Raw genomic sequence first — 15,583 nt, 5'->3', positions numbered from 1 at the left:
AAAATCGAAATAAACAAACAAACAAATAAATAATTCACAGTGGGTAGCCGTGTTAGTCTGTCTGCAGTAGTACCATCTGAAGAAGTGAGCTGTGGCTCACGAAAGCTCATACCCTGCCAGAAAATATTTTTGTTAGTCTTTAAGGTGCTACTGGACTCATGCTCTTTTCTACTACAATTAAATAATTGTGACAAACTCTGATTAAATGTTGATTGGGCACAAACTTAGCTTGTTGCTGGCCTCATGTGTTTCCCTTCACTCATTCAACCTTTGTCTCCGAACATGTGGAACTTGATTGAATGCACAGTCCTGGGAGCTCCAGCATATCTGTGCCCTTCTGGACTGGATATGCTGCTAACAACTGTTGTGAGTAGTTGAATGCTTCTCATGTTTGGGAAAGGCTTGCATGTCGTTTGGATTCCTCTTATGCTTTCTGGAGAAGGGCCATGACTTGGTGGTAGAGCATCTGCTTGGCTTGCAGAAGATCCCAGTTTCAACCCTTCCCATCTCAAGTTAAAACAGTAGGTGATGTGAAAATAGGTGCTGTGAAAGACCTTCCCCTGAGACCCTGGAGAACTGCTGCCAGTCAGAGTAGACACTATTGACCTTGATGGACCGATGGTCTGATTCAGTATAAGGCAGCTTATGTGTTTAATGTATGACTTGATCAAGCCACCTCAGTGAATTGGTGTTTTCTTACTAGGATTAAACAGAGGTTTGGAATCCTGATTTCTTTAGAGTAAAACAATTCTTCAAGGCTTAATTGCAGTTGGTTGTGACATCTGAATGTCTCCTACTTTAACCTCTAAGAAAAAAATCCACTCTAAAGCAATGCATTCCTTATGAAAATGCTGGGTAGTGTTTCAAAACACACTCAAAATATGTGTATGTGCTTTGCAACACTGTACTGCCCAGGCTAGCCTGATCTCGTCAGATCTCAGAAGCTAAGCAGGGTCAGCCCTGGTTAGTATTTGGATGGGAGACCACCAAGGAAGTCCAGGGTTGCTGTGCAGAGGAAGGCACTGGCAAACCACCTCTGTTAGTCTTTTGCCATGAAAACCCCCAAAAGGGGTCACCATAAGTTGGCTGCGACTTGACAGCACTTTACACACACACACTGTCCATAAACAATCTTATAGCCTAATTATATGGCCCTGTGATCTGTTCCAGAACACATAGGAGTAAGCGCATTAATTGTGATGGTGGCCCGAGTTGTCGCATTTTGCTGGATCTGAGTGTCATTGGATAGGCCAAGGGAAAGGTTAAAGGCCACAGTGCTGTTCGTCACTAGGATAAAAACTCTGGTACTGGCCAGTAAGATGCATAAGCTCTTACTAGGCATCTTACAAAGATGAGCGCTCCTCTATCGTGTGATGCAGAGCTCTGTGTATGCTGTGTTAGTAGTGGGGAAGCCAGAAGACAGCCGAGAATTCCTTCCCGAACATCCTTAAGAACAACAACAACAAACGTTTATTAATATCTCACCCTCCCCTGGCAACCCTGGGCTCAGGGCGGCTAACATCACAATTAAAATACAGTACAGTACATACATAAGTCAAGGACAGTAAAAGATTATAACAATGCTGAATATTTACTCTAATTAATCTAATTATGACGCCTCAATAATTCCCAGCAGGGAGAGATGTTCCTGCTGTGATAGTTAACAATGTCACATGGGGAGAGTTTTTAGTAGTAGTTTATCAAGGAAAGGGAAGGGCATAGGAACCAATGAGGACCAGGAAAGGGAATAAGGAAGGGAAAAGGAAAAGGGGAAAAGGAGGGGGGAAGGGAGGCCAGCATCAAGATAACACCGTTGCTGCCCTCAACCGTAGGTTTGGCGCAACATCTCCGTCTTACAGGCCCTGCAGAACCAAGCTAGGTCCTACAGGGCCCAGGTCTCACTAGACAGAGAGTTCCACCTGGCCGGAGCCAAGGCTGAGAAGGCCCTGGTCCTGGTCAAGAACAGCTGGACACTCTTGGAGCCAAGGATCTCTAATAGATTAATATTGGCTAATCGTCAGGCTCTTGAGGGGGGTGTTATACAGGGGGAGGCAGTCCCGAAGATACCATGATCCCAGACCATTAAGGGCTTTAAAGGTTAAAACCATGACCTTGAACTTGATCCGGAATTCAATCTGGAGCCAGGACAGTTGGTGGAGCACCAGTTGAATATGTGTTGTCCATGATCTTCCCATTAGGACTTGCACAGCTGCATTCTGGACCAGTTGCAATTTCCAGAGCAATCTCAAGGGCAGCCCTACGTAGAGCAAATTACAGTAGTCAAGCCTAGAGGTGACTGTTGCATGGATTGCTGTGGCTGGGTCGGTACGAGACAGGGGGCCAACTGCTGGGTCTGGAAAAGGTGGAAAAACACTGCTCTGGCAGTCTGCATGACTTGGGGCTCCATAGATAAGGAGGCATCCAAAGTCACTCATAAACTCTTGACAGAGGTGGGAATTTGAAAACTCCCATTCATGCCTCCTCAACCCAGCCCCAGGACCTCCATTTTCAAATGACTCTGTCTTAACCATTTCGCCACTTCCCCCACTCACCTGGCCAGATTTTCCGGGATGGCATCTGGCTGACAGCCCATCAGCATATGTAGCTGGTTGTCATCAATGTACAGATGACACCCAAGCCCAAAACTCTGGACCAACTGGGCGAGGGGGTGCATAATAGTTGAAAAGAATTCGATAGAGTATCGCCCCTTGCGGAACTCTGCACACCAATGGGTGGCGTGCAGAAAGACTTTCCCCAGTTGCTACCCTCTGTCCCCGGCCTTGAAGAAATGAAGGCAGTCATTGAAGGGCTGTCACACACACTCAAATGCTGCCGAGGCGGTTGGTCAACAACTCTTGGTCGACCACGTCAAATGCTGCTGTAAGATCAAGTAACACAAGCAGTGCCAACCCACCCCAATCTGGTTGTCTCTGAAGATACTTGGTGAGGACGACCAGCATGGTCTCCATCCCATGGCCAGTCTGGAAACTGGATTGAAATGGACTCAGCACCAATGTTTCCTCCAGGAATTCCTGCAACTGTTCCACCACCACTCTCAACTACCTTACCCAGGAATGGTACATTCTATACTGGGTGGTAGTTAGCTGGATCACATGGATCCAGTTATGGTTTTTAAAGAGCAGCTTCACCACTGCCTCCTTTAGCATTCAAGGAAAAACCCCTGAAGACATGGACAGATTTATAAATCCTCCAAGGAAGCTCGTACCCCTACCACACTGGCCTTGACCAGCCAGGGGGGGCACAGGTCAAGGAGACAAGTGGTTGTGCCTGAACAGCTAGAGGAAACTTCTGCCAGTCTTAAGCAAGGGTCAAGCTGCTGAGGACAGTGTTGTCAAGGGCAAAGGAAACACATAATTGAAACGGGCAAAACATTTACCTTCTGTTTCCATATTGTTACTTGTGAGGCAATGACTACTTTTTAGGTTGTTCTGCTTATTCTTTTTGTGCATGGCTGTTCTTATGCAATAAGGGAAAGCTATTTGAAGCTGCATATTCTTGCTTTATATTGTGACAGTTTTTCTTTTTCCCTTTTTTTACAGTCACAGGCCTTGGAATTTCTGGTTGTAAACTGTCATGGTTTTATTGTGTAATTAGATCACAATGGGTACCCATGTTAGTCTGCCTGTAGCAGTAGAAAAGAGCAAGAGTCCAGTAGCACTTTAAACAATAACAACATTTGTGTGTGAGCCACAGGTCACTTCTTCAGCTCATACCCTGCCAGAAATTTTGTTAGTCTTTAAGGTGCTACTGGACTCTTGCTCTTTTTTTTTACTGTGTACTTATTAGGCTCAGAGTATGTCTTTAATTTGCCGAGATTTTGATAGCTGTCTCAATACAGCCTTCTTGAATTTGGGTTTTCTGTGGAGAATGTGAAGGATCCTGATGATTTTTTCTTTCCCTGTAAAGTTGATCATAGTGATAAGTATCTCTTGGTGGAGTGGTTTGGTGCAGGGAGAAACTGCTGACTCGTGAATGAAGACTGACAGAGTTCTTCTTTTGGTTTGGTTTCTGTGTAGAAGGAGATTGGGTGGCGGAAGGAGGCTTCTCACTTGCTCGTCTTCACTACAGATGATGTCCCACACATAGCTCTGGATGGGAAGCTGGGTGGATTGGTGCAGCCACATGATGGGCACTGTCACTTGAATGAGGCCAATGAATATACTGCATCCAGTCAGCTGGTAAGAACAAAAGGGGTCTCCTCCCCTTGTCCCTTTTGCTAGATAGCTTAACAATTGTTGTATCGTTATAAAACTGATTTTTCTCATTATTATTTCTAACTTCACAGGAAAAAGTGCAGAGCTGGATATATCAGAAAAGACAAACTGTCCACAATAATATTTATTATTTAGTTATATTCCCCTCTTTTCCCCAGTGGGGACCCAAAGTGGCTTGATACATAGAAAACCTAAACGACAGAAACAAACAGGAAATGCTTCAAAAGAAAGTGTGCTAATTCCTTTGAAGATTGCCCATGTAGTATCCTGATGTTGAGAATCTTAGAGTTCCACAGAACTACTGAGATTGTTATGACTAAACCAGTTTTAAGGATTTTTTTTCAAGATTTTTGAAATAAGACGAATACAGGCTGCACGAATACTAAACCCCCATCTTGTCCCCCAATATTTTCCCCATCATTGGAGGGAGGTGGCAAAAAACACAGCTGCTGTTTTTGCATAGTGTGCATCAGCGCTGCCTCTTTCCACCTGATGAAAGAGTTTGTCCTCTGTAAACACGTGATATACGAGTGTGCTGCTTGTCTTTCGTTTCAGGTCAGAACTAGGCATCCCTGAAAATAGAAGCTGCAAGCATCACTGTCTTGTTCTGTAGCGTGTCATGCAGTTTACTTTGCATCAGAACACTTCCAGAGGCAGCTGCACCTTTCTGGTGAAGCGTATTTCCAGCCTTAGTTTCCCAGTGCTGCCTGCTACTTCGGTGTTCCTGTAGGTGTTGGTAGAACTAAATAAATCTTGAGATTTTGACATGAATCTGCAGAAAGGGCTGCAGAGAGTTTCCCAGCTTTCTGACTACAGTTATGCTTTGCCGTTACATAACTAAAGTTGTTTTCACGGCCCAAGAAAATTACAGATCCTAATTATTGTTGTGCCCCTTAATGAGGATGTTGGAAAGCATGCCTTAACTGGTTGTCTTACGACAGTGGACTGGAATCATCATACAGAGCTATCCTTTGTTCTTCCAAATGAACAAAACACACAAATGTACACCTTCCTTGATCATTCCTGCAATTGTTGTACCAGCATGGAAATAACATAAAGAGGTATATCTACAAGCCTCGTACTGGAGGAGCATTTTTTGTGGAAGGCTTAGATACAAACCATTGCTTAGCTGGAGGCTTTCTGGTTGAGTTGCCATACCTTTGGTTTTCCTGTCTGTAAAAGGGGAATGTCACTTGCCATTTCTCACAGGGTTGTGAGGATGGCTGAGGCAAAAGGTACAATCCAGTCAAGTTAGGCATGTCTAATTGCCACTGAAATGGGTAGAATTAATATATTCATCAAAATGCTTAAGTCTGCGATTTTACATGCAGTTGCCGGGGAACAAGCCCCATTAGGCACAGCAGGACTTGCTTCTGGGCAAATATGGATAAGACGATTCCACATCACAGTGATGTCTCGGGGATTAAGATGGCTGAGGATAGACTTGTGTTACAGATGGTTTGTGCAAATTCTCTCTTCTTATGTCAGAAGCTTTGAACAAATAAAATTTTCTGCACAATAAGCAATGAAGGATGCAAATAACAATCTTAAGGGAACCTCATGCTAGTCTTGCTACATCTACAGACTTATCTGCCTGGACCGGCTAATGATTAGTGAGCTTTCCCCTAATTAAAGAATTAATCTGCCCTTATGTTAACTTGAAGTAAGGAATGATGCTCCTCCCTTTACCAATTAAAGCCACTGGAATCCTATTGGTGTCTCTTTTTTTTTTGTTGCAAAAATGTAGGTGCTTAATTTATTTGTGGGGTATGCTTTGTGGTATGCTGTATATACTTGCAGTCTTTGTAAAGTTTCAGAATGGTTGTAACTTTTTCCTGACTTCTCTCTTTCCCCAGGACTATCCTTCCCTTGCACTTCTTGGAGAGAAACTAGCTGAGAACAATATCCACCTAATTTTTGCAGTAACAAAAAGTCATTATGTTCTTTACAAGGTAAGTGCTAGGGAAGGAGCAGATGAGAACAGTTTCTGCTGGGTAGTACTTAAGCAAAGTGTTACTAGTCTGGTGACTGGGAAAAGATAGGAACAGTTCATAATAATAATAATAGTAATAATAATAATTTGCTTTAAAGCCAGGAGACTCCTGTGTGCACCTTAACCACTTCTTTCCCATTTCCTGTCCCTAATTCATTTCCAGTTAATTGCAGAGGGCAGTTTCAGTGAAAAGCAGTGAGCTTCTTAAAGAAAACAGATACATGTTAGTGATCATGAGGGCACCTAAAATAGCTGTGAATTTAATCCTTATCTTGGGAACATTGCCGGCATGAAGTGTATTTAGCCCAACCTGTTGTTACTTAATCTTATTACTTAAGAATGTACCGTATTACTGCAGGGCCTCAAACACCATTATTTCAATATCCCCCTGTCTGTTCCTATTAGTTTATCTGTATTGCTTATTCTGGAAAGAGGATTCTGATGGTACCAGTATTCCCTGTTCTCATAGCCACTGATGAGTTATGTTGATGAAACTCAGGGAGATGTATTTCTTTGATTCAATAACATGCATTCTCTGTGTCTATATTTCCTTTTAAAAGAACCTTACAGCCTTAATTCCTGGAACAACAGTAGAGATTTTATACCAAGACTCCAGAAATATTATCCAGCTCATAGTCAAAGCCTATAATGTAAGTCTCCTTTTTCATTTAATGACCCATTTCAATGTGTTCTTACTGCAGCATGAATGATAAAACTGTTGTTCAGTTCCTTGTTATTTTTTCTGCCTAAAGCTTGCCATATGAATTTTCAGTGTTGTCAGACATTTTCTCCATGATCTTGGTGAAATCTTTTTGTGCCCCAGTTATCTATAAACAAAATGGTGACAGGAATGCTTTATTTACTTCTCCCTTTTTTGCATCCAGCTTCTGCTAGATTACTTTAGATACGTTATATGGTGATAAATCAACAGTATGTAAGACTGTTGGGTTTTACTACACTTTGATTGTTTGAGACTTGTTCAGCAAGTCCCAAACAGGTAGGAATCAATATAAAATTGTCAATAGAGATGGGTTTTCAGTGGCAGTAAGAAGACAAGTCATGCCAACCAGAGTATTCTACGAACATATCATGAAGGAAGGCATCTGTGGCACCCAGATGGTGAGAAAACTGAATTTGCAATCTACCAGGAGCTGCAATATATGAACAAACATTTATTGCACAGCTGATTCTGTTTGACTTAAATGGTTTCTTTCTACTTCACACTGTACCCAATCACTGACAGCTTTCTGGCAAATTTGCTTCCACTCATGGATCTTATGCCAAATTTCTGTTTCAGGCAAGGTATTTCTGTGGCACTCCCTACACTGAACAAGGGGGTGTTGTCAGAAAATGTACTAACTTTGCACGTTATGGGCTGCTGTAACTGCTCAACTTCCGTTTTTGTAGAGATACTGGTTGTCCTGCTTATCCTTAAAGATGTGTGCTGGTGCTGAGCAAAGAGCATGAAATTCTTTTTGCTTTGGGAGACTGAAGCCAGAGTGGAAGTGTCCACAAGTGACAGTTGCATTTTTGTGTTACATACATTATTAAAGGTAAAGGTTCCCTGTGCAATTCCTGACCCATGGGGTGACATCACATCCCAACATTTACTAGGCAGACTTTTGTTTACGGGGTGGTTTGCCAGTGCCTTCCCCAGTCATCTTCCCTTTACCCCCAGCAAGCTGGGTACTCATTTTACTGACCTCGGAAGGATGGAAGGCTGAGTCAACCTTGAGCCGGCTACCTGAGACCAACTTCCGTCGGGATCGAACTCAGGTCGTGAGCAGAGCTTGGACTGCAGTACTGCAGCTTACCACTCTGCACCACGAGCTCTTACAGACATTATTAACCTGGGCTATATTTCTACTGGTGTAAATATATATTTAACAGATTTTGGTGGGGAAAACACTGATGGGATTCCTGTGCTATAAATAGCATTTGGCAATATGTGTTGAGTCTGCATTGGAACAGCCTATTTTTAGTAGTTCTGACAATTTCATATTTTTCTTGAATCCGTATTTACTGGTTCCTTAGGGAAATCACGTTTCTTAAATGCCTTCTCAATGTTGTTTCAAGGCAGCCAAACAGTGTTCCAGAATGTTTATTACTTCCTTTCAATAACTTCCTCCCACCCCCAGTAAAAGCCAGTGATGTAGTTTTAGCCTCTACCCGTGGAGCATTGTTAACAGTGAAATAGTCATGGCTGCCAAGGGCTTAGGCACCTAAAGATAGGCTATGATTGGACAGTTTATGATAAAGCCTGATCGGCTGTTTTGGCCTATAGTTGGCGCTGAAAGAACGGCACATGTTACTTGTTGCACAGAAGCCCACTCGCTTGGTAATAGTCTATGACTTCTTAGCTTTAGCTCATAAGCCCTGACCTTCCTCACCTTATAAGAGAAATGTAATGATGCTTTGTATTGAATCTTCAAACGTATGGCACATTTAACTTAGTAAAGTCAACCCTCCACCATTGCAGGTAAAGATTTTCCTAGAAATCCTAAAGTTTTTTTCCCTGAAGATGTTGAGGATTGGTCTGTCTTCTAGTATCCTGGGTATGTCGATTGTCAGCCCTGTGCTTGACCCTTGTTCCCAGATCCAAGTTCTCAAGCTTAGCTTAGCAAGAGCCCTGATTTTAAAAAAATACCTCTGGCAAGCAGGAAAGGCCACCCCGCAGTCCTTTGTGCCTCACTGCTGACTGTTTAGGTCTGGAAAAGAGGACAGCATGTATCAGTGCAGTCTGTCTGATGATTTTGTTTTGAGTGAGTTTGTTTGGGAGGGAGGGAGGCTGAATGAGGGATGATGGATGGGTGAAGGATGGAAAATGGTTTCCTACATTACAGCATAAAGAAAGGTAGGACTAGGACAATTTATATTTTGACTTTGGACTTCTGTTTCATAAGAGAACTCAGAATAGTTCCAGATTTCCTCTCTGTCCTAAAGTGTTAAATTTATCTTAATAATACTGGTGACAGCACCAGAGACTTAGTTGGAAACTATGCTGTGGTTTGGGGAACAATGATTATTATTTTGAAATATTCTTCTTTATTCATTTTTTTTAAATCCTATCCTCCCAGGAGGTCAGAGCAGAGATCAGGGTTCCCTATTTCTCCATTTTATCTTCCCAACAGCTCTATGAAGTAGGTTAGGTTGAGAGAAAGCAATTAGCCCATGTCACCCAGTGATTGTCATGGTTGAGTGGGGATTTGAACCTGGGTCTCCCAGTTTCTAGACTGATGCTCTAACCACTATAGGACACTAGCTTTCCTACTCTGTTTGCATAAATGTAAGTGACATAGGACCACATGATAACATTATTATTATATGAAACCTAGATTTATTTAAATATGGGCATACGAGAACAAGAGAATACAAAATCGACATGTTTACAGTAATGTTACAACTGGCATAATAAAGGATCAGCTATTGCAGGCATGTCAAACATAAGGCCCGTGGGCCGGATCCAGCCCCTTGAGAGCTCTTATCCAGCCCCAGGTTTTTTTTGAGGGGGATTACAAAAGGACTATATAAGGGTTTAAACCTTGCTGTGGCACTTATAGTTGGGTAATCTCCTTTACCTCATAGATATTCTTCTAGCCAGCTATTAAAGATAAAGCGGTTTGCACTATCTTATCCCAAATCATGATGTTTTGGGGAGAATCTGGTTACTCACTACTAGTTTCTTCTTCTTAAGTTCATCATAGTGGCTTAGATCCAACCTTCCTCCAACAAGCCTTTCTCCAGCTTAAGGAACCTTCCTCTAACTCCATTGGAAGGATCAGCCACCTATTCGCCTGGAAGAAGGCTTCAAACTTTGCTCAGTGGAATCATAGGATCCTCCCCAATAATTTCCGAGGAGTAGCAGTGTTACAGCCCATTCCTGAGCCGAAAGGACAAAAGTCCTTACAAGGCCAGGAAGGGGCTGCTCTGGCGTACGTGCCACTTATGCCGCCATGGGTGGTATGTATGCCGGTGGGGGAGTGGCACATGCCATCCTCCATGCACCATCTTCCCGGGGGCGTTCCCGAGGTGTTCCTGTGCTGGACCAGTGGAGGAGCTGTCTTTAGGCAGCCTCCTAAGCCCTTTCGCTCCGGGAACGCTCCCTTTGTCCTTACCTGGAGATACGCCACCTTTTGAGGTAGTGTATCCCCGTGCAAACCCAATGGAGTGGTTGCACAGGTTTTACAGGTAAGGGCAATGTTTTGGCTTCAGTGCCCTCCCCCAACCTCCTTTGGAGGCAGCGCAGCTGTGGCTGCGCTGCCTCCAGCCACCGGTGCAGCCCTCCCCCTCGGGAATGGGCTGCCCGTCTGTTAATCAAAATTAAGCAGAAGTACAGAAGCACTATAAAGGCTAAGAAGATTTATTCCAACATAAGTTTTTGTGAGGCACAGCTAAAATTTCGCCAGATGCATATAACAGATATGGACATACACACCATGCATCTGATGAAGTGAGCTCTGTTTAATTTAGGTTCCTCGTGTTTTCCTTCTCCCCACTTCGTTGCTGATCTGTTTTATTCTGGCTAAAAGCTGACTAGGCACATGTCTGAATGAATTAAACCAATGCCTTATGGGAAGCTGTTTCCCACAGTCATTTTCCTACATAGTGCCACACTTTCATTATTTTGTTTAGTTTTCCAGAGACAGTTTCAGTGCTATTGAATGTGTTAATCCCATCTAAGTGGTTTGTTACTCACCTCTTTTTCAAAGGGTCAAAACACTTGCATGAATGAGTGATCAGCTAATGTTTTCAATTTGACAAAGTTTTGGCCTAGCTGGAGTTATGGCTTCCTACCATAACAGGTCTATAATGAAAAATAAGAAAGGTTCTATGTGATTTTACTGTTTTAATGTAATTGTTACTTACTTATTAGCACATATTTTATGCCCACAGCAATATCTTTGGGTACTAAATCATGAATAGAATCAGGATATGAAAAAGAAAGAATATCTGATGGGACATTTTATGTTGGTTTTTTTCTCCCTCTAGAGCATTCGTTCTAAAGTGGAGTTAACTGTCTGGGACAGTCCTGAGGATCTCAACCTTGCTTTTACAGCGACTTGTCAGGATGGTTTGTCATATCCCGGCGTCAGGAAGTGTGGTGATCTTCAAATAGGGGACACAGTGAGTTTGTTATGTAATCCCCGAGGTTAGATAAGAAATTATGCACCAGTAGTGGGAGGTTTTTGTGTGGGCCATCAGGCTGCTTGAAGGAGATATTAAAGGCAATGCAATATGGTAAGTTTACAGAGTTACTTCCTGCTGAAAAGGGTTGGAAGGTCTCAAACAAAAATGAAACCGTGTCAGTGAATTTCCTTAGCAGCTGCTTGGAAAACTATCATGTTATCCTAGTGTTCGGCTTCAAAGGGGAGCAGTGTGCCTTGTTGTACTTCATTGTATCTAGCAGGATATGTGGTTAGTTTTAATGACCACCTCCAAATCTGATTCCTAATCAGCCATGTCAGATCTCTATGATACTTTTCCCTCTGTCACTTAAAGAGGGTAAGAAATTATAGTGGTAAGAGATCTGAAGACACAAGTGCTCCTTTTTAAAGTTACTTACTAGCCAGGGCAGTTATGTAACCTATTTTTTAAAACTTTATTGAAGGTACACTACATATGTTTTTTTGGATAGAGGTGGAGTAGTGGATTCCTGGTTTTGGAAACCTGAAATATTTAAACAGGAAACCTTTTTTTGTTTTGTTTATTTGTATTATTTTACTTCTAGTGCTGTTTCTTCAGTTGCCACTAAGATCAGGTGCACACAGGGGCCAAGAATGTAGATTTGGCACATGGTGGAATGTGGGAGCAAACTTAAGGGACTTGTGCGCCTACCTCGCTACATGTACTGTGTGAACCATGGCATGCATGATCTTCTATGTGAGCGTGTCCTGATCATGCAAACTATACATCACCCCTCCAAAAGAGTGGATGGTAGCATGAATCAGGCTCTGCTGTCAGTCATCTTCAGCACAATGTTCTGTTCTTAACAGGTTAATGGTTAAGCTGTACAGGAGAGCAGCGGTTTATATTGACAGATGTTAACTTGTAAAAGATACAGCTGGTATTATGGCCCTGGTCTGCTTTGATTTTGCTCTTGGGAAACTTTTGACAGCGCTTGTAATCCAGGGGCTTTTCCAGAGTCCTTCCTGATCTGTGTTTCTCCATGCTGTTCCTTCAGTCTTCCATTGCATACCTTGTAAGTGGAGCGTCTCTGCCCCTTTTCAGGAAAAGGGAGGGTATTGCTTGTGTTTCTGTTAGGCAGAACTTGCTGCTGAGTTACCATCTGCACGCTGCCATCTGGCATTCAGGAGCAGAGCCGGCTGCATTCCAATAAAGCGGAGCATTGGCAGGAACTCTTTGAAAGAGGCAGGAGACTCCGCCCCCCCTTCCTTGTATTTTTCAAACTAAAAGAGTACTTCAGTGTCTGAGAAAGAAGCTTATAGATAAACATGGAATGGTGCTGATGCCTCATATCTACGTTCCTGTTTCCTTTCAAATTTGCCAAATAATTTCCTTCACCCTATTTCTGTCATTGATTTATAAGATTGGACCTACAAGTCTGTTCCCCCCTTTATTTAAATTAGCAACCCTATTTCATTCTTGGAAGTGTGTGTTCATGAAAGAGGAAAGAGGACTACTGATTTGTAGTCCAAGCCTTCACTTCACATGGAGAAAAATCTTTTGTACAGGGCTTAGTTTGTATCATTGCTGAATTTATCAGCGTGACCATAAAAATGCCACACATTCTGGCATGGTCCCTGTCTGTTGGTGTATTGGAAGGAAATGTCCCCCTATATTTCATTGCCTGCCTTCCCAACTCAAAGGTTCATATTCTTCTTCTTCACATGCATTCAATATCAACTTGACTGCATGTCAGAATCAGAAATGTGCTTTCCAAATGCAGTCTGTTTTGGGAATCAACATGTCCTAAAATACTGATCACGCTTTGTATAGACAATCATTTTTTGGGGGGAGCAATAGTGTGATGGTTGTATAAATAAGCTGGAGGAAAGGTAGACTTGCTGGCGTGGAGGTAGTCTTGCAGCAGGAGCAAAGCTTATTTCCTGAAGGGAGGGAGGGAGGGAGAGAGGGATGTGTTGGCATAGTGAAACATATCTTGAACTGGGGGGATCTAATAAGAATATTTTACTGGAATACTTTACATGAAATGTTGGGGAATTCCTGCAAAGGAAGTGTCTCTGCATGTTGGTTTTTCCCTTTGGAAAAGAAGCCTCTAGGGGTCTGTGATTTGGGCTGTACATATGTCTATGCACATTTCTGTGTGGACATGAATTCTAAAATGCTAAGAATTTTGGCTTTGACTTAAAGCATGCATGATTGGGGTTTATTTATGAATGAAAACTTACCCTGAGCTTTCTTAGTGACTTGCAGTGATGTACAAATAATTCAGAGAATGGTTTGCTGCCTCTGCCTTCTTGAGCTCCCCATCCCTTCTGACTTCCTTACCTCTCACCATCCTCGTGCAGGTTTCCTTTGAAATATCAGTAGAAGCCCGGAGTTGCCCTGCCGAGAACACCTCGCACACCTTCACAATCAAGCCGGACTGGTTTCGGGACACACTCGAAGTGACCGTCACCTACAATTGCACATGTGGATGTACAAAGCAGATTGAGCCAAGCAGCAGCAAGTGCAGTGGGAATGGCACTTACGTGTGCGGATTGTGTGACTGTGATCCAGGCCACGTGGGAGCCAAGTGCGAATGTGAGGAAGGAGAGAGTGGGAACATGTACCAAAATATGTGCCGCGAGGCTGAAGGGAAACGTGTCTGCAGCGGCCGAGGGGAATGCTCTTGCAACCACTGTGTCTGCTACGAGAGTGAGTTTGGGAAGATCTACGGGTTGTTCTGTGAATGTGATGACTTCTCCTGTGCAAGATATAAGGGCGTTCTCTGTTCAGGTGAGTTAGACTGTGTGATGTCAACCACCCTGCAAAGGCTTTGGGAATTGCTGTAATGTTTGGGAGTGAATCGCCATAACTTTCAGATCTCTCATCTGAACTTTGAGAAGAGCTCTGACAAGCCAACTTTGTAATGGAATTCATGTGTGCTTAGCTTGACTTCATTCAGGGCCAAGCTACGTGTTACCTGTGAATTGGGATTCCATACAATATGAGTTGGGTTGGGATTCCACATATACAATGTATGTGGAAATCCACAGTGGGACAAATATGTTCCCCCATGGCCATTTTGGCTCAGTAAACTGGTGTGGAAGGGAAGGCTAAAGCCCCTCCTCCCCTCTCTGTTCATGCTCCTGAGTTGAATCTGGGACATGCTTGGGAACATTAGTTTTGAAACATCTCATCTCCACTGAAAGGACACGTGTCCAACTTGTGTCACAGGTAATGTGTAGTTTGGCCCTCAGATGACTGCTTAAAGTAGCTATTGTATGAATGAAATATGTAGAACTTTGCAAAGCACTTTTCCTATGATCTTTTCTGCACGTTGACATGGGTCCAGGTTAACTGCAAGACTTTGGTGTTCTTAGAGTTCTTAACTACAAGCAAGGCATGTCTGAGTTCTTCTCAAAGTTTAGATTAAGAGAGATTTGAATGTTTCAGAGATTCTAGTAGCAATGACCATAAAGGAAATTAGAAAAAAAGAAAATGTTCTCAATTAAATTTGCGTACAAACCTGCTTATTTTGCAGTTTAATTTCCTTGTATTTCTTGGTTTCCAATCTGAGGTTTACTGGTAGGATAGCAGCCTCCCTAATAATTACGTAACGAAGCAAAGTATGTTTAATAAGGTTTTTGTTTTGTTTAAGTATGTTTATTAAATCCCTAAATAGTTTGGGGCCTGGATACCTTAAGGTCTGCATGTGTTAATATAACCCAGAAATGCTGTATTCTGCAAAGAGTTGGGTCATACTCCGAGATTAGCATATAGCATTCATTTTAATAAGCTACTTAAGATTGTTGAATTTGTTGTGCATCTTGCATAATTATTGCTGAACATGTTGCATTACCATGTGGAATTTGATGCTAGTTGGCAAGGTGATCGGGCGACAGGCCTGGTAGATTGTAGGGATGCTGTGGATATTGTATATATGGATTTTAGTAAGGCCCAACATGAGATGGATTGACTTTATAAAGGAAGCCATGGCCCTCAGTTTGCAAGGCCTGAGCAAGGCTGTTAATGATAGGATGTTTTGGAGGACATTGATTCATAGGGTTGCCAACTTGCCATGAGTCAAAAGCGACTTGACGGCACTTAACACAGAGACACAAGGCGTTCAGTAAGATTCTGCATGACATTTTGATGGGCAAATTTGAGGGTTGTGGATTAGATTTTAGGACAATTAGGTGGATAAGGAATTGGTTGGATAGTTGCACAC

At 42.7% G+C, this 15,583-nt stretch overlaps 1 protein-coding gene across 1 annotated transcript in view; it reads left to right on the top strand.

The window, feature by feature from the left end:
* Positions 1-15,583, top strand: part of ITGB5 (integrin subunit beta 5) — a 94,458-nt gene that overhangs the window by 38,647 nt on the left and 40,228 nt on the right. Inside the window, exons 6-10 of the mRNA XM_056861365.1 lie at positions 4,038-4,199; positions 6,092-6,187; positions 6,789-6,878; positions 11,218-11,352; positions 13,719-14,148. Of these exons, the coding sequence (XP_056717343.1) occupies positions 4,038-4,199; positions 6,092-6,187; positions 6,789-6,878; positions 11,218-11,352; positions 13,719-14,148 (913 nt within the window). The remainder of the gene's footprint in view (positions 1-4,037; positions 4,200-6,091; positions 6,188-6,788; positions 6,879-11,217; positions 11,353-13,718; positions 14,149-15,583) is intronic.

The sequence above is a fragment of the Euleptes europaea genome, chromosome 15 (genome assembly GCF_029931775.1).
Source record: "Euleptes europaea isolate rEulEur1 chromosome 15, rEulEur1.hap1, whole genome shotgun sequence".
Lineage (NCBI taxonomy): Eukaryota > Metazoa > Chordata > Lepidosauria > Squamata > Sphaerodactylidae > Euleptes > Euleptes europaea.
This window is presented reverse-complemented; position numbering and strand designations above follow the sequence as displayed.